At 37.7% G+C, this 20,756-nt stretch overlaps 1 protein-coding gene and 1 long non-coding RNA gene across 2 annotated transcripts in view; one reads left to right on the top strand and one right to left on the bottom strand.

The window, feature by feature from the left end:
- Positions 1-9: 9 nt before the first annotated feature.
- s100a1 (S100 calcium binding protein A1) lies at positions 10-1,684 on the top strand. The gene is made up of 3 exons (XM_024258313.2): positions 10-361; positions 1,156-1,305; positions 1,399-1,684. The coding sequence occupies exons 2-3, from the start codon at positions 1,165-1,167 to the stop codon at positions 1,555-1,557; spliced, it is 300 nt and encodes a 99-aa protein (XP_024114081.1). The 5' UTR covers positions 10-361; positions 1,156-1,164; the 3' UTR covers positions 1,558-1,684.
- LOC112136557 overlaps positions 865-20,756 on the bottom strand; it is a 21,694-nt gene continuing 1,802 nt past the window's right edge. Inside the window, exon 2 of the long non-coding RNA XR_004949265.1 lies at positions 865-1,560. This is a non-coding gene — a long non-coding RNA (uncharacterized LOC112136557). The remainder of the gene's footprint in view (positions 1,561-20,756) is intronic.

Genomic DNA, 20,756 nt, shown 5'->3' with positions numbered 1-20,756 from the left:
TTATATTTATTAATAATCCTTCTAAGCTGTTCACATTCAATGTGTTATGAAATAAGAACATTTTTACATAATTTACGTTTTAATAAATGCAAGATTGTTTAGCTTAAAAACTTTAATTTGACATCAAATAGATGTTTTATGACCTGAGATCTGTCTGTGCACCTTCATAAAGAGCTGGGATGCAAACGTGCAGCTCTGCAGGTGAACAGGTGACCTCCTTACATGGCCGTGCAGCTCGCCTGCTTTGTTTGAGGGAGGTGCTATCTGATCCAGGTTTGGCTCTGCAGCGGCGCTTATAACTGATGTGGTGAGAGCCGAGCTGCAGCCACTTTCACCAGCACCTGTTAGTGACACAAACCAGGTGAGTTCCCGCTCTCCATTTATTTATTTTTTTTAATTCTTTTGTTTTATGCACAGCAGAAAGATTTTTGATTTAACAGAGGGGAGTTTTTTTCTTTTTCTAAAAATTTTAAACCAGTTTCATGACGTGGAAATGCCTCTATAGGCTAGAAAGAATCTCTACCCAGTGAAAGTGATGATACGTTTTTCTGGATTTATTAATCAATTTAAGGGTGATAGGTCAGGCGTTTAAAAGCAATCAACTCTTGGGTTTAAAGTGTTTCTGTGTCTCCCAGGGGTGTTGTTTGTAGGGGGGGGTCAGGCTTTTGTAATCATCCTATAACGCAAGTGGGAGGTGAAACTGCCCCCTGCATCTGCTTCTCGGGTATCAGAGAGTGAGGGCAGGTGGAAGCTTAGACGTTTAAGTTCTTTTTCCTTTGAGACGTCTCTGACCCATCAATGCAATACCTGCAACACCTTTAGGATTTAACATTTCCTAAACACTTTCATCTGTTTTTTTTTTTTTTTTTTAATGCATTTACAATAGTAGCTTCTGATTCCTGAATATTTCTAAACATTTGCTGAAACTTATCAACCATTTTCCTATTTTTATTCACAATAAATGCTGCAGAAAATACTGCAAACAATGGTAATTAATTGTTTACAAGCAGACGTGTGCATGTAGCATATGTTACCAACTTCTAGTTTTTTTTTTTTGTAAAAACTTTGATTAAAATCTGAATTTCTCTTCTCTCATTTCATGTAAAGTGAGCAGATTTCCTTCCTTTCTTAAAATGTTCTTCTCTTTAATTTTAGGGTTGCAAAATGAGTGCCAACCTGCAAGGAGCAATGGAGGACCTCATCACAGTGTTCTACAAATACTCTGGGAAAGAGGGGGACAAGTACAAGCTCAACAAAAAAGAGCTGAAGAACATGCTGCAGGAGGAACTCTCAGAATTCCTGGCTGTAAGTTTCCTGCTAATTACAAAAAACATACTTTGATAAGATTAAAATCAATCAGAATAGGAGAAATAAAATTGAAAAATGTATAATTTTTAGGGTCCAAACCAGGCGAGTGTTGTGGAGAAGATCATGACCGACCTGGATGAAAACAAGGACGGGGAAGTCGACTTTCAGGAGTTTGTGGTTCTGGTCGCTGCGCTGACTGTCGCCTGCAATGAATTCTTTGTGGACAGTATTAAGAACGCCAACAAGTAAAGTCTGTAAAACACACAAAAACATGACGTTTTAAATTATCCATAAAGAAACACACTAACCTGTAATTATTTAAGTTGTAATGTTACAGGCTCATGTTTCTCTAAATAAAGCTTTATGAATACCTGGATTCATTTATGAGGGAGTGTTAATCGTGTTTGTAACAGCTGAAATGAGTGAAGCTGATTGGCTGGAAGGTGACAAGAGATCGTGACTGCCCTCTAGTGTTTAATGGTGGAAAAACTGAAGCTTCTTATTTGATTTTTACTCATTTTAAAAGAGAAAAACATGGATTTTTATTTTAAACTTGATGGGAACTGTCAAGGCTGCAGTATATAAACAATAAAGATTAGAATCGGGACATTCAAGACACAGCTGGAAGTGACAGAAAAACAGAATATAAAAACGTTATAATGGAGCTGCAGATCGTTATCATTTTAAAATTAAACATATTATTAAATATTAATTAATACAATAGATGGTGCTCATCTTTTCTGGAAAGGTTTTCCTCTAACTTTGGTCAGAGTAGAGAAATGTTTTAAATACTGACTGATTTTTATAGGTGAGAGAGAAAGGATGAAGAGTAGAGAGGAGGCTGCTCACATCACAGCAGGACATTACATTTTGTCATCAAAATTTCTATTTTTTGTAAACATCAATAGATGAACCTCTCTCAACAAACACAAAACGTGAAACAAATTGACCCTCCCAGATACTAGTCCAGGGGAAAACACACGAGAGCACTTAGAACACAGAACCCACCAAGAATTCAATTCTAGAACTTTCTCCACACACAGCCTTTGATTATATTTTAAGTTTTTCTAGAAATGAACAAAATGTAAAGTTTAGAAATCCAGATCATTTTATTTATTTATTTATTTTTTATATCGGTAATATTTTTCTATTTATTTATTTTTTTTATGTATTGTATATATTATTATTATTTGTCATTTTATCGATTCACATTATTTTATTGTATTTTTTAAATTAAAATATACTGTTAAAAAAATCCAGGCTATTCTTATTCAGTATTTTGGTAAAGTACAACAGCTATATGTTTTTAACCGCTTCATACTTTTTTTCAAATAGAATTACAGATAGATTTAGGCAATAAGGGGTTAAATATATAGCAATAGAATAATGTGCAAAAAAAATAAAAAATTAAAAAAAATAAAAGAGCACCTGAGAAATAACAATTCCTAAACAACTACATTTATTTTTCTCTGCAGAATTTTTGGAGTTATAGCTCTCAAGCTTGTAAAATACACTTTAGCAAAAATCTTTTTATTTTTTTTTTCAATTAGACATGTTTTGTTCTTTAAGGTAAAACCTGGAAATGTAGCTTTTTTAAAAATCATTATTTCAAATAAAACTCTGGAAATTTAACAGTCAAATGTTACAAAATAGTTACAAGGACTGACCAGCAGATGGAGCCAAAGACTATGAAAAAACTGTGAAAACCAGCCGAAAGGGTCATAAAAGCTGCATCAAATTTCATTAGCATTCAAATAAAGTTTAAGTACTGACGAGAATGTTTTCACTTTATCCCGGGAGAACATTTATGATATTATTATTTGATACATGGGTATACATAAGGATCACTTTCACCGTTATACAATAGACATTATGTTTCATTTCATGGTATTTAGTGCATTTTAGTGTTATTTATAATACGTTATTGTTGGTTTTTGATCTATGCTAAAATTAAAATCCCCATTGTAAGATCAATTAAAGTTCTATTCCATTTAATTCTATATAAGGATACAATATAATTCTTCTAAATGTGAAGAAAAAGTGAGTTTTTGCCAGACAGAAATGGTAACTGATTCATTAAAAAACACTATATAGAACCCTTTTGTTGAGAACTTAGACGGCAGAGAGATCAGGTGTGAGATCACAGAGGAAAGCTGTGATTTACACAACTGTCGTGATAAAATTATTGTAGGAGTTGAACTAAAATTCTTAGTTTTTTGTTCTGCCAGTAGATCATTTTGGGTCAGACCAGCTTCCAAAAACAAGCTCCAGTTTGAACACTGAACACATTAAGAATTGATAGAAGTTGTAGTTAATTTTTATTAATACAGTAACTGAATCTTAACAGAACCGAGTGGAGGATGAGTTCTGTTTGACCAAAACCAAAGTCTGTTAACTCAAACTACAGTAGATTAGCGGTTACAAACATGTTTATATGAGCACCAGCCTCTCAATCTGTTATGAGTGATTTGACCTTCACCTCCTGTTTGCTTGACACACTTTGTATGTGCGGGTCGGAGGCATCATTAAGTCCTGCTCCATCTATCTTTACAGTCTGTTAGCAGTCCACTCATGCATGTACAAGCAGGACTGGGAGGCCGTGTGCCGGCGTATAGGAAGTGAGAGTCCAGGAGAAATTCAATATCCTGCCTGCGTGTTTTGGGGAAAGTGTTTGAACAATCACAGGTGAAGGTGGACTCTTTGACTTCTCCAGGTAATAAAGTCATATTTATAGAAATGGTTAAGTTCAGTCAACCATGACACTTTGCTGATATGGTAAACATGGTAGTGTGGACATGCAGAGAGATCCATGTGAAGTCCAGATTGTTTTAAATGTTGCAGTATTCACTTTGATTTATGGGGAATTTCCTGGACAAACATTTTCACGTCTGAAGCTGATTTGTGTTTTTAGCGTCATTCAGAGAAATCTTGTTTCTTTCTTGCCTTTGATTCCAACAGGTCAAAGGTGATGGTTGTTCTGATCATGTATAAAATGTAAAATTAGGTCTGTGCTATCTGAAGTTATTTCAATTAAAACAAACAATTTTAATGGGCAAAAATGTATAGAATAAAAACATGTACAGAATGTATCTCTAACAGGTCACCGTCCTTAAAAGATCAATTAGGAAAATAAAAATAAACTAATCGGGTGAAGTTTCTTACTTTTTTTAACTACAAATTACAATTATTGTTCTCTGTTAAATTATTCCAATCACTTTGAAATCTTTATTTATTTGAAACCCCTTTAAAAAAGTTCCCTTGTTTCACTTCTATACAGCGAACACAGGCCCCTAAAAAATAGGTAATAAAAAAAAAAGTCTTTAATTTGGACAAACTCTTTATGGAGTAAGAAAAAAGTGTGTTACCAATAATTCTAAATGTAATAAAATAATTCCAGTCACCAAGACATGTTTTCTCAACCTGAGATCATTTTGCTATGCAGTAATTCAGGATGAAGGAGAGAAACAGTAAAACAAACATCCAAATGGTTATTGGAGCTTCTGAAAAATGTTTGATTCCTGAAAATTCTTGGATTTCTACTGTTAAACTTGTTGAACTTAGTAATACTAACATAAGTCAAACATTTCGTACTTGTTTATGATCATGATATTACCACAATTCGTTGTTGAAGGGATTTCTGTTTGATTTTTGGAAGGTTCCAGCTCTCAAACTGCAAACCAAAAAGTAAAAGTATGATCATTCCTTTCTTCTGGTGATATGCAAATTATTTTTTTATGGGGACACCTGCTTGTTTGCTTAAAAGTTTGCATTGAGTTTGTGTGGAGGGGCTGACTGTGTACTAATTCAGTTACCCATTAACAGACTGATTTTGTTTTAGCTTGTTTATTTTGCTCAAGAAAAAAGTTCACAAATTCAGAAAATAAATAAGTAAATAAGGATCTCCTGCACAAACTCAGACCTTTTAATGAAATTTGGAAGTTTGCATTTGCTTGGAGAGAAGGCGTTAGTTACTCCAAACTAATCTTTGAGAGAGATCATCCTCACTTTCCCAACAAATTATTAGATTTTTGCTTTTATTGTGGAGACAAACCTTTTTTGGTAGAAGAAAAGATTAAAATTAAATCTATTAATGTGCAAAAAAGTCTAAATATTTTTACTTGTATTGCGTAAAAGTAAGAGACTATGTTTCGTTTGGTTCTTTCTGGAGAAACAAAGTCGTGACTTCCACACTCTACCAATCAGATGATCCCTAAAGTTCACTACAAGGAGTGAAAGAGAGTTATCAGTCCATCTCTGCTGTTTGCACAGTTTCTCCAGTGAAAGATGGACTTGGACAAGCAGCGATAGGACTCGGGTCAATGTTTACCTCTCACCTTGCTTATCAAGCTGGAAGTTTGTCCTCCGCCCAGACATAAAGCCCCTCGCCTCTCCCCTCAGTGTTCCCCGTTTCCTCTCTCTCAAACTTTGAGCTGTTGAGCAACGGGCCGGACAGGACTCAAAGTCAGAACCAATAAAGTCAAAAGCCGAAAACGCCGATGACATTATGTTTCACTCCGCAGCAGGTGGAGCTCAGACTGCGTTCCTGAGCTTTGTGCTCGCTGCCACTGACCTCTGTCAGAGGGGTCAACCTTAATCCAAAATGTAACCAAGACCGACTATACGCTTCTTATCTATCTTTTTCTCTCCAACTGGCAACTCCTCCCTCATTTGTTTCCTTCCAAAGCAGGTGTTGCTGCTTAGTCAAGAAAATCCACATTTAAACACAGAAATCTGAACATACATTTTATGTTAGTTCAGTGCTTAAGTGGGTTTTCTGCACATATGAGAAGAATGTGAGGCAGACATACAGTATTTGTTCAGAGACAGGGTGACCATGATGTCATGAAATTAAACACACAGAGAAATTCAATTTTTTTTGTTTTAATAAATATAAAAATATTTGACTTAAGTTTGCATCCTTAAAGCTAAAAACCACCTTTAAAAACTACTGCAAGCTATTGCAATAAATCCAAGACTTCAGGATAATTTGTATCTGTAATAAATCAAGAATATTTTATCTTTTACTATCTAAGTGAAGAACTTTAAAACAACTATTAGTAATTTTTGTGGAACAGGTTGGTTGCATAAACCTAAGCAAAAAAAGTAAAAATGATTTATATCAAAATGAAAAAAAAGGTGCACAAAAAGTTGAAATCATGTAAAATCGTTTTAACTTGTTTTTGTATGTTTTACATGTAAATAAAAAAGAAAAAACAGTTTCATGTTACAATTGGTCATTTTGAATTTGAATGGACAAAAAAGGACACAAATTCATAATTTCCTTCCAAAAAATAAAATTATGCTTTAAGATATAAATTGATGTGTTTGTTTTTTCACTGACTGCAAAAAAATGTAACATGTAGGCCTAATGCACAAACAGGTCAAATAAGTCAAAAATTCTTAAAATTAGAAAATTTTTCTTTAAACAAGCCAAAAAATCTTCAAATGGAGTAAAAAGATGATATGAAATAACATTATTTTTTTATTTACTATTGAAAAACTTTTCCTGCAAGTCAGAAATTAAGATTGTTCTTTACTCTCTTAAGAAGATTCAATTACAAAGACCTCTAAATCACTTTAAGTATCCATTTAAAATAATCAAAAATGTGCCACTGAGATGTTATCTAAAGTTATGAACCTGACATGTTTTGAGACTGAAGTGAAAGCCTCCAAAAACACTTAACCATCAAACTCCACCCTGAGGAAATCAAAGGTAAGGTTAGGTTTGGTGTCCTTTCACGTGATTGCATTTCTTTAGTCAGGAGTGCATGACTCTTCCTGTTTTGTGCATACCTGTAACTATAACAAACCTCAGCTTTGCTTCATGCAACAGTCGAGACAAAAGCTCGCCGTCCCGCTGCAGACAGAGAGTCTGCCTGCAGAGCAAACACGCAGATAAATTGTTCTGACTAATGGCTCATCAAAGTGCCAGTCAAAGCCCAGATAACACATGCAGCTCTGTCCAACCAGAGAGTCATACAAAAATAAAGCTTTTCAAACTGTACCGGCACCGCCCCCACATACTCTCCAAACCAACCGATTCACACTTAAATAGTTGTGAAAAAGGCGAGAGTTGTAATTTTCTTGTTAAACAGAGGAAGACGAGATGTTTTTGAACATTTAGCGGAAAGAATTTTTCGGGTTGCACAAACAAAGAAAAATGAAAGAAGTTCAAGTTACTTTCTACTGACTCAAACAGGTTCATACTTTCCTTATCAATGTGTTAAATCAGAGTCAGGATGGTCTGCTGAAGGTCAAAGGAGAGACTCTGTACATGTTTGTATGAAGAACTAGTTTTGTGAATTTTAAAGCAAACACATGCATTTTTTTTACTATTAAGTAGCAAAAAAAGCTGTTTTACTTTGTAAATGAACAATATGTTTCTATTGACCTTGCAAAGACCCACAGAAGACAAATAGTGAACCTGTTTCCAGCAGCAACACCCAGATCCACACGTTTCAGTGCCTTCATACCAGCCTGATGTTGTCAGCCTGCAAGCGCCAGCTCTGCTGGGGGTGACTGAGAGTTCACTTCAGGCTTTTTTCTATCATCTGCGAGCTCAGGATGTGGACATGAAACCCTAAACACAGAAGCTGAGGTGGTTTTTCACGTAAAACAGCTGAAAAGTGTGAGGTTGAGCCGCTGGAGCATCCCAGCCTCTGTCATCATGGTGACCGGTCACCGCTGCTCTGGTGCGGGGCAGGGTAAGGACACCAATACCCCTGGGGGAGAGGTTTTTGTGTGTTTGTGTTCAGCAGAGATGATTTTCAGGGGCGGGGGGATTCCTTAAAGACTGATGAGGGCTGTCAACCCACTCCGGCCTCTGCAACCTCTCGTCGAGCCCCGCGCTGGCTCTAAGCCGCGGACACGCTCTCCGTTACTGCGTATTATCAGGAATGGAGGCCATCCTAATGATGACCTTTGACCCCTAGAAAGGGGATCCGGGCAAAGGAAGTTGAGAGGAGAGGTGAAAAGGGGAAACGGAGGGTAAGTGGACGCCCGGCGCCACATTATGCTTCGCGTCAGTCAAACGGACACCCGGCGATGGCCCCGCCCCACAGCAACATGGGATCATCCATTGAAAGTCATTGAGCACAAACTGGTGCTTCGAGAAGAAGCGCAGGGGTCAGAGGTCGCGCTCCCTCATTAGCCTCGGCTCAAAAATTCAGTTAAGCGTGAAATTATTGAGTTAATTTCTTTCAGTCAGGTTGGCCTGGAAGAGGGACATTAACTGAAAGATTAGGATCAAATTTCAAACAAAAAAATTGGAATAAAGCCGAAGATGTTCCGATAGCGAGAAGAAACTCGCAGTGATGCTGAAATTTATGATGTGAGGTGAAGAATATGTGATAAAAAATGACGGTTTTGCTCATTCTGCATCACAATTATACTATAAAAATAAAAAAAAACAGCAGAGAAAGTGTAAATATTATGTCTAATATTTTCTTGGACAAATTGCCTCTGGATGAGCTACTTTCAGGACATAAAAAACACAAAAAAAGTCTTGAAACCTGTACAGAGGAGCTGCTGTGGCGCCTCGCTCACCTGCGATTGGCTGCTGTTGGGTGTAAGCTACCCCCGCCCCCGCCCCTCTTACCCTGACCACTCGGCGTGGGGTTTTATTGCAGCTCCAGCTGGGTCAAGGCTGGGTCGCCACTGAAGCCCTAATGACTTCCTCCTAATAAAGATGTGATTTATGAATTCAGCGCTTGGCCCCTGACCAGCAGGTAACCCCGACACCCGGGCGGAGAGAAGAAAGACGCCAAACCTAAAAGGATCAGCAATCGGTTTACAAAAAGTGCTGCAAGATCTTTATTGGTCAGACAACTGAACTAACTGAGACAGTGAAATAAAGCAGAAGATTAAACTCACTCCAGTGAAAGCAGTGTTTTCAACATAGCATTTTTCTAACGATGGAGGACATGCATGAAGAAAATTAGGCTTAAAATTGTATGTCTGAGTATTTCTTTATTCAAATAGTTGTGAATCAGGAACAGGGGTCTCAACTTATTTTGCCTTGGGGCCTCTGAAGGCAGAGTCTGGCTGAGGCTGGGCCATACGGGGTTCCAATTGTGCCAAAAATATGTTTTTGTGTCCACTGTCTATATCTTTGGTCCATTTTTTTATGTCTACTCGACAAGTTTATTTAACATTTGTTCATATACTACTAAGCAACATTTTCTGTGTGTCCTGTGAAACGATTTGGGGTAACAACGCTAGCAACTGTTGCTAAGGACTTTTCTGATCCAACGATAATTACAAATGCAAAGTTTCAAGCATAGAGCAGCCGGAAACATCACGAATCTAATACAAAGCTATCATAGTATACATTGAACTTTCATAGTAAGGTTGGGGAGGCGGGCTGCGCGGTGGCGCAGTGGTTAGTGCTCTTGCCTCACAGCGAGAAGGCCCCGGTTCGACTCCCGGCTGGGACCTTTCTGTGTGGAGTTTGCATGTTCTCCCCGTGCATGCGTGGGTTTTCACCGGGGACTCCGGCTTCCTCCCACCGTCTAAAAACATGCTTCATAGGTTAATTGGTGCCTCTAAATTGTCCCTAGGTGTGAATGTGAGAGTGGAGGTGTGTGTGATTGAGGCCCTGTGACAGACTGGCGACCTGTCCAGGGTGTACCCCGCCTTCGCCCATCAGTAGCCGGGATAGGCTCCGGCACCCCCGCGACCCCGAAAGGGATGAAGCGGTCAAGAAGATGGATGGATGGATGGGTTGGGGAGGCAAAATATCGACTTGAGGGGCACAGAGGGCCTGCGGGCCGCCAGTTTGGGACCCTGTGGAAGAGTGTTGGCCCTGAGACTGGAGGGTTGCAAGTATAGATCCAGGTTGGGTCCCTCATATGACTCGACTTGGGGGACTCAGGGACTCAAAAGGGAGCCAGTTCCTCCCTGCTTGGCACTCAGCTAAAAGGACTAAACTATCAAATGGTTCCTGAGCACGTCTGTGTCTGCAGCTCACCACTCCTCCAGGGGATTGGTCGAATGTGGAGAACAAATTTTACACACTTAACTCTGGGGAGTTAGTTTTGTTGCACTAGTAATGTTAGGTTAGGATTTCAAGAGACTGTAAGTCAGCAGTAGAGTGTGTTAACAGATGGATGATGGGAAGTGGAGGTGGGCTTGGTTCATACCAACACCCACAACTCACAGGTGAATTTCTGATAAACTCCTCTGCAGAAACTTTGTCTTAAAAAAACGACACACAGGTTTTTATTTTTGCGTAAACAAAAGACTAAAGGAATTTAACGTCAGATATACCACATCATGGCATCCAATTGCAATGTGGCTGACTGACAACTTCATGCACTAATCGATTATGAATTTCAACATCCATCAGCAGTTCTGACCGTCAGCTTGGAGATGCATCATAATTCTCGCTGCTTTGTCAACAGTTAGCTCTTCAAGATCGTATACAGTACACACAGTATGCTAACTTATGCAATGTTTTCATTAAAAGCTTTGTTTTGTTTCTAGAAGATTCCCCTACATATAAAAAAAGATCAAATGTGAGAAGAACTGTAACCCAGAGGAGCATCATCCTAAAGAGCAGTGTTCAGCGTGGTGTCACCTCCACCGCCTGATAATTCATCTCAGCCATAAGCTGCAGTCAGCCTCGCCTGAAAACTGTCATGTTTCAGAAACATACTTGGAAGCCGTGATTCACTGAAATCAAGTGCAGCACTTTCAGTGAATCGGTTTTACAGGAAGGATTATGTGACATCACAATGCAAGAAAGCACTCCCCCACCAGAACCTCCCACACATGCATGATGTCACAGGAAGCTCTACCCTTAACATACATGTACATGAATACCCGCACAACTGAATCCATTTTTCCAACTTGTAAATTAGGTTGAGAGGCAGGAGGGACAACGACTTCATTGTTGACTTCACAGCATGAACCCTCAGAGATTTTAACTTGATTTGTTGGTAGAAATATTCATCTGAAAACAAAATGTTTTGGATTCATTTGGCAGAACGATCACAAACACACCAGAAAAGTATCAACAGACTCAGTATATCAGGTCATAAAGAGTCAAAGTTAAAATAAATTACTTTTGAAGAAAGAGTGACACATTACTAAGCAATTCCTCACAGTTTAGCAGGACCGTCATCCTGCTGGTTTTTAAGAAATCCTCTCATCTGAAGTTGACTACCTGGATCAGGTGTGTTTAGCCAATAAGAAGCTTCAATGGCAGGTTAGAAAACATGTAGGACACCGGCCCTCAAGGAGCTTGAGCTCTACAGGCTGTAGAAGGCATGATGGGAAATAAGTAGCAAAACATTTAGTTTTTGAAGTCACCAAAACACATGAAAACACGGTTAATTCACTAAATGTAACCACATTATCACATTTTTACTTTTCTACAAGTTTATGAGACCTTTAAAATCTGATGAAATGATCAAAAGAAAAAAAGATAACACTTTGAAAGAATGCTATTGAAAAAAGTTAAAATAAATGCCCTGTGTGGCCACTAGATGGAGACAAATTTCCAAAAACAGCCCACTTTGCTCACCCTGAAGCCTGTCTGATAACTCATATAGAAATCAGTTTATTTATTGGTAGACAGAAAACGCTGTTACATCCTAATAAAAGTGTTAAAACTAATTCTAATAGGTTATTGTTAAATGAATGTCTTCACACTGGTTCTTCAGAAAAAGTGTCGTCCATAACATCAAAATCTTAAGGTTTATTTCTTAGATTTTTTAAATTAAAAAAAGTCAAAAAATGTCACAACATGGGAGAGAGAGGGAAAAGAGATATTCATAACAAAAGAGAAAGGGCAAAAAACTGAGGAAGATCCGAACAATAGACACGATGAAAACAAGTGAGGACGTGGAAATGGAGAGGCAAAGAAACAGGAAAAAAACGAGTGAAAAAGAGGGGGAGTGAAGGGAGGAAGAAAAAAGTAAGACAAAAAGATAAAAAGTAGAGGAGGAAGAGAGAAGGGAGAAAGAAGGAAGAGAGGGGGACAGCATCTGTTTCCTGTCTGGAGTCCAGCTGGAGGTGGAACAAACGACAAAAGAAGAAGAGGAGGAGGAGAAGGAGGAAGTACTGGTCAGGCCTGAGAACCTGTTTCACACACACGTGCAGGCTTCCTCGGGGAAAGAAATGAGTCCAACTTCCTCCTCCGTGTTTTTATTTAGTTCATTCATTCAGAATAGTAATAAATAAAAAATAAAACTCAGACTGTTTCTTAATAACTAATTATACTGTATAACTTGAGAGTGCAATTGTGTGTTCCTTGACTGAGTTCATTTTTCTTTGCATGAATTGTAATAAAGCTTTTTCTTCCAGAGAAGTTTCCATCCATGATCCATAAACAAAGATTTACCCACAAATGTAAAACATCCAGCTCCTTTGCCAAACTTCCCAGGAGTGGACTTTCCAGCTGCAACAACCTTTTTGTAAGTCTTGGAAAAAATTAAGGACTCTCAGACTTTAGGAGCAAACGAGCATTTCACTGTTGTTCACAAATGACTTTTGAAACTGCCAGGAGAGGCATTTCTCCTCCAAAAAACCACTCTGCTGCAAACTTTGGTTTGGAAAACTGAGTCCAAGTCAACCGCACAACTCATGGCAGCATGTTCTCTCTGGTAGAAAAAGAGGGGATTTGGCTGAGTTTTAAAGCCAAAGGATTCGGGCAATTTGCAATCACTGAGCTGCTCCTAAACTCATTAAAAAGAAGTACAACATCAAGTCAGTGGACCGACCACGAAATGTTGGCAGAAACTCAGCCAGGCTTTCAAAAAAATGAAAACATCATTTCAGAGGCTCAGTTAAAATCTATGGAAATACAAACGTGTTAATTAAAATTATGGTTAAAAAAAAAAGTTTTTAAAGATCCACATCTTTTGATCTATTTTAAAAGCATTCCCACTAGTCTTTTAATTATGATTATGCCACTTTTAAGCAGTTTCTACATTTCATTAGAAATTCGCCTCTGAGTTGTGTGGAGTAACCCCGCCCCCTTTCCCTTCCCCACTGCCGAGAGTTTGGAGCAGGGAGCGTCACGCCTTCCCTTTTTTTTTTTCATCACAAATACACTTTGCTTTTGTCTGCTCCTGATTCACAACAATTTGAATAATAAAAAAATACTAACAAAATGCAATTTTAAGCTTAATTTCCCTCATTTATGTCCTCCATCATCAGGAAAACATACATCAGGAGAACACATATATAAAGATTTAAAAACAAGAAAAGTATTTATAGTTTAAAAGAATGCGTGATTTTCTGATTGACAATATTCAGAACAACAAGGGACAGATGTGATTCAAGTCAAGGAGTCGGAATATGGGAAACAATTAAAGAAATCAAATCACCAATCAAATTCAAAAGACTTGTCAGGGTAGAACTGGGACAAAAATACAATCACTAAACCTTGTTGCTTCAATCCATATACTGAAATTTAGACACAATCTTGCCTTTGTCTGTGTCCATTTTTTTTTTCATTCTTGTTTTTTTTTCTTATAATTTTGATTTTCCAGCCATAAGATCTCTTGTTTTTGTGTTGTGGAACTGTAAATAAATGCACAATTTTTATTAGAAAAAAAGCAAATTAACATATTGTTTATTGAAAACATACTATAATTTTTGTGAACGAGTGTACGTGAAGATGAAGATGAGATTTTCCCCTAATTGCATCTGTGATGACACGAGTCTAAGTTTCATAGAGGGAGGGAGATGCTGAGAGTGAGTTGGGGGGTCAAGATTTCCTGACTTGTAGTTGAAGTTAAAGTCCCACTATTGTCCCAAAGCTGAGCGTGGCGAAATGCGTCCTCCGTTTTGGACCCATACCTTCAGGGAGATGAGAGCTGCAGTCACAGCCGCGCTCGGGAACCATCTTGTTTGTTCCTCTCACACACTTTTCTTCCTGGTCCTGGCCAGATTTAGACTTCCTGCTCTGAGCTATTCTCAGAACACTCACTCTCTCCATATGACACACACACAAACCCATGAGTATGCGTGGATGCTTACATAGGAGCGCGTCTTTGAGTGATTTATTTAATAAGTGGTCAAATCACCAAACAGTAATATTTTTGCATTTGAAAGACATCTGAGTAAATATTGCAGCTCAATAAGCTTGGAAGACATTTTTACTCAAAACCTTGACAGTCCAAGTGCTTTTTTTTAGGGGGGGGGGGCTTCCTGTTTACCATCATGAACTCATGTCCTCCCAGAGAATCTGAAAATTTGTTTTTGGTGATGCACCCACTCAGTGTTTACACCAACACCATTTTACAACTTTTTTTTTTTTTAACAAAAAAAAAACACAATAACTTTTAGATGCTTCTATTTTTTTCAACATTTTGTTAACATAAGACGTTTTTTTTTACTATGCTGATTTATTTGATTTAAGACAACTTTTTCCAGATAATTCCCCCCATGTTTAATCCTTTATTTGAAAAAATAATAATTAAAAAAACCTCTGGCTTTAATAGACATTCCCACCACCAATAAGTGTAGTTCCATTATGCAAACATAAACAGCACACACATACTTTGGTGCTTTGCATTTTAAAACTTTATTCTAAGGAACTACACAGACAATATTACACTGAATTAAAAAAAAAAAAAAACATCTGGTATCAGTGCTGTGAGACAAAAACTTTGCAAGCTTTTGGCAAAAGTTTTAAAAAAAATATGTACATGGTGGCTGTGTTTTCGACACTAAAACATAAAAAACATGCATCCACAATTGCAAAATTTAAACAAAGTTCCCCCGTCAAGATCGAAAGACAAGCAAGCAGGATTTCATGAATTTACTGGCACTTGAGGATTTCTGTGTTGGACTTACAGGAGGGAACAAGCTTAACCCATGAGGGTGCTGCTGGTTTTTGGGCTGTCCGGGCCCGTGGACGAGTCGTAGATAGGAGCAGACGCATCTTCAGAGGAGTATTTTCCAGTCCCCTTGAGGCTCATAGAGCTACGTTAAAGAAAATCTCAAAAATGGAACATACCATTTTTGCTAACCGCACGGTGATGTGCACATGATATGTAAGTGCTAACACAAACTAAGCTCTGATTGTCTAACAGTCAGGGGGCATACATGGAGCATGCTACTTATCATTTAATTTATCGATTAGGGACAACGTGTATTGATGAACATCTATTCAGAGTCATAGATGTAAATGTACCAGATTATATCAACCATGCTAATTTACATCTGAAGGTACACAGAGATCAGGAAAGGACAGGACGATAAATCTCCAACACACACAGTCACATACTTTGAAAGCACATCACAAAATAATGAAACTATATTTAAAAAAAAACAACAACATGGATTTCTGTTGATCGTTCTGTGTCATCAAACTACATGCTTTCTCCTCTTTTCTCCTGGTGCAATATATGGAACAAAAAAAGCTGCATTCAGAAAAAAAAACAATGACTGAAACAGCCCAGTGTCCGGGTTAATCTTCATTTGCTGTGATTTTTTTAAATGTCTCAATAGTGCTCCCTAACATCACTGTAAAACCTTCATGCTCAGTTCTCAGTGCTTCAGAATTCTGTTCTTCAGGGCAACTGGACTTCAGAAGTTCATCCTGTAGTGAAGAACAGAATTCTGCGATAACGTGACCTGGAAGGCTGAGAATCTTCAGACGTAGACTCAGTGAAATTTTGTTTAGTCTTCTCCGACTTCCTCCAGGGAAGGGGCCCACAGGGAAAACAGGTTAAAAAAAGAAAATTAAACGGAAAATGATGAGTTCTTCTTTTCACTCCTCTAGTCAGAATAAAAAAATGCTTTGACATTTTAAGTCAAGGGCAAAAAAAACTGACAGTTTTTGTCCATTGAGCACCAGCCCCTTCTAATCAACACAAACGAGCAGGTCCTCAGGTACAATGAAAGTGGCGAATTGTATTTTATGAAAATGAGGCAGAGAAAAATAACTAATATTTCACAAAAAATGTGTTCTTTAGTGAGCAAAAGGTAAAATATTTACAAAAATATGGAAAGGATGAAGATCCATGTGTGTTTTTTTAGGTCTGCAAGTGGCTGATGTGGGTGGGGGGGTATCAGTCATCATTGTCCGTCGAGACGGTAATTACTTTTGGGGATGTTTGTGTGTCTGCAGGATCTTTCAGCGACAAAACCACAACAGAGAGGCCGAGCAGCTCCTGCGCCGCTGTTATTTATAGGCCTGTTTATTAGACGCACAGACGCAGATTCTGTTTCCGTGTCTGTTTGCAGCTCCGCGGATGGTTTTCGGAGCACGTCTGAATGTGCAGCCCCGTGTGTTTTGATCAGCCTGATGAATGAATATGCTCGTAGCTTGTGCATGTTTGTGTTTATGCGAGCCGCTGCACAAGGACACAGTGTGATGGCTTTCCTGAAACTTCAAAGGATCAATTCATCAAACTTTATTTATAGAGCATTTTTCAGCTGAAGCAATGCTATTTCTGAGACATGGAGAGCCCTAATAGAAGATAAAAGTATGAAACAATTTAACCCTGGAGAACCCATGGAGTCTAGTTTGACTTTTTTATGTATTTTTTCCACTTTTAGTTATTTATTTCCATTTGGCTGCAGTTTGGAACTGCTACCCAACATGAATAAAAAAAAAGAGGCAAATTAACTTTTGCACACTGATGTCTTCTGGATCCTTAAACCTCCCAGTCTTGAGCTGCTCTAATTTCATCACAGTTTGTCGTGATAATAAATGATTCTGATAATCCCAGAAGAATATTTACTTGAGTTCTCCAGGGAACATAAACGTTTTTCTTTTTTAAACCCAGATTTTAAAGATATTACAATGAGGTCACACACTATATTTATATATGTTTTAACAGGGAAACTAAAAAAGTAACTTTAAAACGTTTTCATAGGTCACATATTGCAGCCTTTTGAGGACATTAGCTGTATTTTTACATGGATACAAGTAATCGGATGCTTCATGAAAACGCGCCATACTCTGACTTGATCAAACTCATTTCCAATTAAAATGCAGACTGTCAATCCGAATGTGGTGAATATAGACAATTTATTCTGATTGTGGGTTTTTTTTATGTCATGCGTAGGCGGTGTGTGCTCGGGAGGAGGCTTTGGAGCTCGAGCGAGCACGGTCCGGTCAGTCGGTGGACTCAGCTGGACTCTGAGGCTTTATCAGGAGAGACTGTGTCCAAGGTTAAATGTTGTTGTTGGTCGAACGTATTAACATAACCACAACCTTTCAATAACCTTTCCTCTGGATCCATGCGGCCAAGAAAGAAGTTCCGCACTAGCCACATGTATTCAGAAAATTATGTACAAATAGTCGCTTTAAAAAAGAGAATCATCTCATTCCATCTCAACTGCAGCCATATTTGTTTACAATAGAACTCCTTCTTCCTTTAGTTCTGTGCACGTCTAAATTACTTATTACAATCGACTGTCACAAATGTAAATGTTTGTTATAATTGGATACATTTTTTCGGGGCATTTTTGGTGGGAAATGTCTTTAATCCGATAAGCAGACAGCTACTGATTATGTCAATAATTTCATTTCAACATCTAAATCAAATGCAACCCGGAGTTAAGCAGGTTATGAGCAGGACACTCCAGAGCGACCTTCTGTTTGTGGAAATTTTGGGGTGAATTGCCAAGAAATGAGAGTCAACATGCTGCTTTAAACTAGCTCATATGCATAACTTGGAACGAGGATTTGTATTCAAATAAACCAAACTTGAAGTAAAAATTTAAGTCTTTTTGCATCATTTTGAAAGAATAAATCTTTTATCAGAGCTGCTCTCTTTGGCGTCTGTCCCAGCTGCAGGTTTTAAACAAGTTTTTCACCTGTTTCCGCTTGTTGTCTTTTTATTTTTCTCTTCACGTCATCCTTCTCTTTCACGTTTAATAAAACTCGGATCTATCAAAACATGACACACTGTGTAAACTGCTCCTAAAACAGCAGTGCATTAATGATCTGGGGAATGTACGGAGACGGTGCAGTTGGAGCTGCAGAGACAACACCATCCATCCAGCAGCAACATGCGTCTGTTTTGACATTTTCTTAAGCGGTCACGCCTTGTCGAGATGCGATGAAAGATGAGTTCTTTCTGCATCTCTTAAGATGTGTGCTTCAAGTGCATTATGCATGTTGTCAATGAGCATGAAGGTTTAGGGGAAAAATACATTTGAAGCCAAAATGAGACAAAAGAAATGATAAAAACTTTTTAACATTTTAAAACCCAATAAATCCTGCACAAATACATTGTATTAAAATGAAAGCATTTCATTATGCCATTAGGGGTTTGTTTCACAAATTCTGTTTTTGTTCTAATATTTTCTCTAATAGTCGAACAGCTTTTACATAGTAAAAAGTAAAATTCCAAAAACCCATCATCAAGAAAAGAAATATTAGTACACGACAGATATGCAGCCTCAATAATAATGTGGATAGTTTTAAAAAATATATATTTTTTGCTGATTTTATTTTTTATTATTATTTTTATTATTATTATTATCATCATTTGCTTGCTCCCTACAAGAAAAGAGGTGACATCCCCATAGTCAAATCCTTACTTTTTCTAGCTGAGTCCTATTTTGCACAAAGAAAATGGAAAGGAAATAAAAATAATATGACATTTTGTTCTCGATTAGGGTACTCAGAAAATTCCCAGTACAGTCAGTGGTCACATACTTTATAAATTCAAATTTAGTATAATACTCATTTGGGTGATGTACAGTGGATGGACACAACAGACTCATATTTATCAATACCTGTAGTGTAGATGGGTTAATTAAATGTATTTCACATCAAATTGCATTAAAATATTTTTTCTTTAAAGTAGAATTACTTTTATTTCATTTAAAAATCATTTCTGAATTAAATCGAAATTAAATAAGAGGAAAAAATAAATGAAAACTCCCTCTCTCTGTAGCTTACAGTCCTTCACATCTTCAAGCTATTGAGGAGGGAGTTTGTGGTCTGCTAATTGTAGTTTATACGTGACAAATAGAATCTTTTTTAAATGGAATTACTTTTATCTGCTCCTGATTAGTAACAATTTAAATAAAAAGAATACTCATAAATGTAAATTTGAGCTGAGTTGTCTGTATATATCCTCCATGATGAGAAAACAGCTACAAGAACATGTTAAAAACGCCATAAACACAATTTTTATTGAATGGGTCTTTAAACACTCATGCATATATATCTCCACATTATATTCAGTGCATGTGTTATGTTTAAAGTATAGTAGGATATACATATTTCAATTCAAGCAATTTGTTGATAATTACACATTTTTCTTATGATCCAAAGAGCGTTCCAATTTGATAAATATAGTTATTTGGTTTATTTGGTAACATTATTGCCCAATCTGAAAAAAAAAAGTATATTGTGATATAAAAACAGTTCTATATTGCCCAGCCCTCATTCATCCATACACACATATATACATACATACATATAAATAATAATTGTAATAATGTCAATTGTTTGTGAATACTTGTAAACTGTAACCCCAGAAATATTCCTTTTTTTCTGTCATTTATTAACTTTTTTGAGTTACCCCTAATCGAATAAATAGTTGGCTCAATCAAATGCAATAAATATCCAGTTATAGTAAAAATAACCAAAAAATGTGTCAATTTTCAACTCTCAAAATTCCTAACGTGACGTGAGCCGTTCAGAATGATGTCAAAACAGTGTCATCTGCTTTTGAGAAAAATGAATCATTTGAAAATTCTTATTACTTATTATTCATTGTGACTTTACGGCATTTGCTGCTTTAAATATCCTTGAGTCATGTTTCTATTGTCCATATGCACCTTTGTGATTGAGGAAGATCCGTCTTTTGAAGTAAAAATCACTCAACCACTAACAGTCAAGTGACGACTAAAACTCAGTGGACTAATTCCTGGTGTTGCTTTCCTTGTGTGCGTTTGACCACACGGACATATTCCTGCACATTAGCAAGTTGAATCTTTTCAGAAAACAAAAAGAAAGGGAGGAGGGTAAATACTGCAGAAAAACAGTAATGCTTCTCCAAACCGCCGTTTCATCACAGTAATCCCCGGTGGAATGGTTAGCTTACTGGACCTGAGGATAGCGTGCTTGCGGTTGCAGGGCCGGCTGTCTGGAAGGTGAGGGCTGCGGCGCTGGGAGCTGGAGCTGCGGTCCCTGCAGAGCAAGGTGACTCAGGCTGGGGTTAAAGGGTGGCTGATGAGGACCTGAGTGTCCCAAGGTGTGGAGAAAGGGAGACCGCAGGGATTAGCCAGATGTACCTGGCCTCGGATTAGGACATCCATGAATCATTTCTGAAGAATGGCAGTGGCAAAACGAATGTGCTTAGCTGATGTTGGGTAAGAGTTATTTCTGTCTATGAATCAGTCTGAAATTTTCTGCGGTTCCTTTTGATTAATGACACACTTGAATGTTCAAATCCCCAGAACTGTTTATCCACAAGCTCTCAAGATGGCTTTCTCGAGAACACGGGTCAGGATGTGAGGAACCG

Source organism: Oryzias melastigma, linkage group LG16, assembly GCF_002922805.2.
Source record: "Oryzias melastigma strain HK-1 linkage group LG16, ASM292280v2, whole genome shotgun sequence".
Classification (NCBI taxonomy): domain Eukaryota; kingdom Metazoa; phylum Chordata; class Actinopteri; order Beloniformes; family Adrianichthyidae; genus Oryzias; species Oryzias melastigma.
This window is presented reverse-complemented; position numbering and strand designations above follow the sequence as displayed.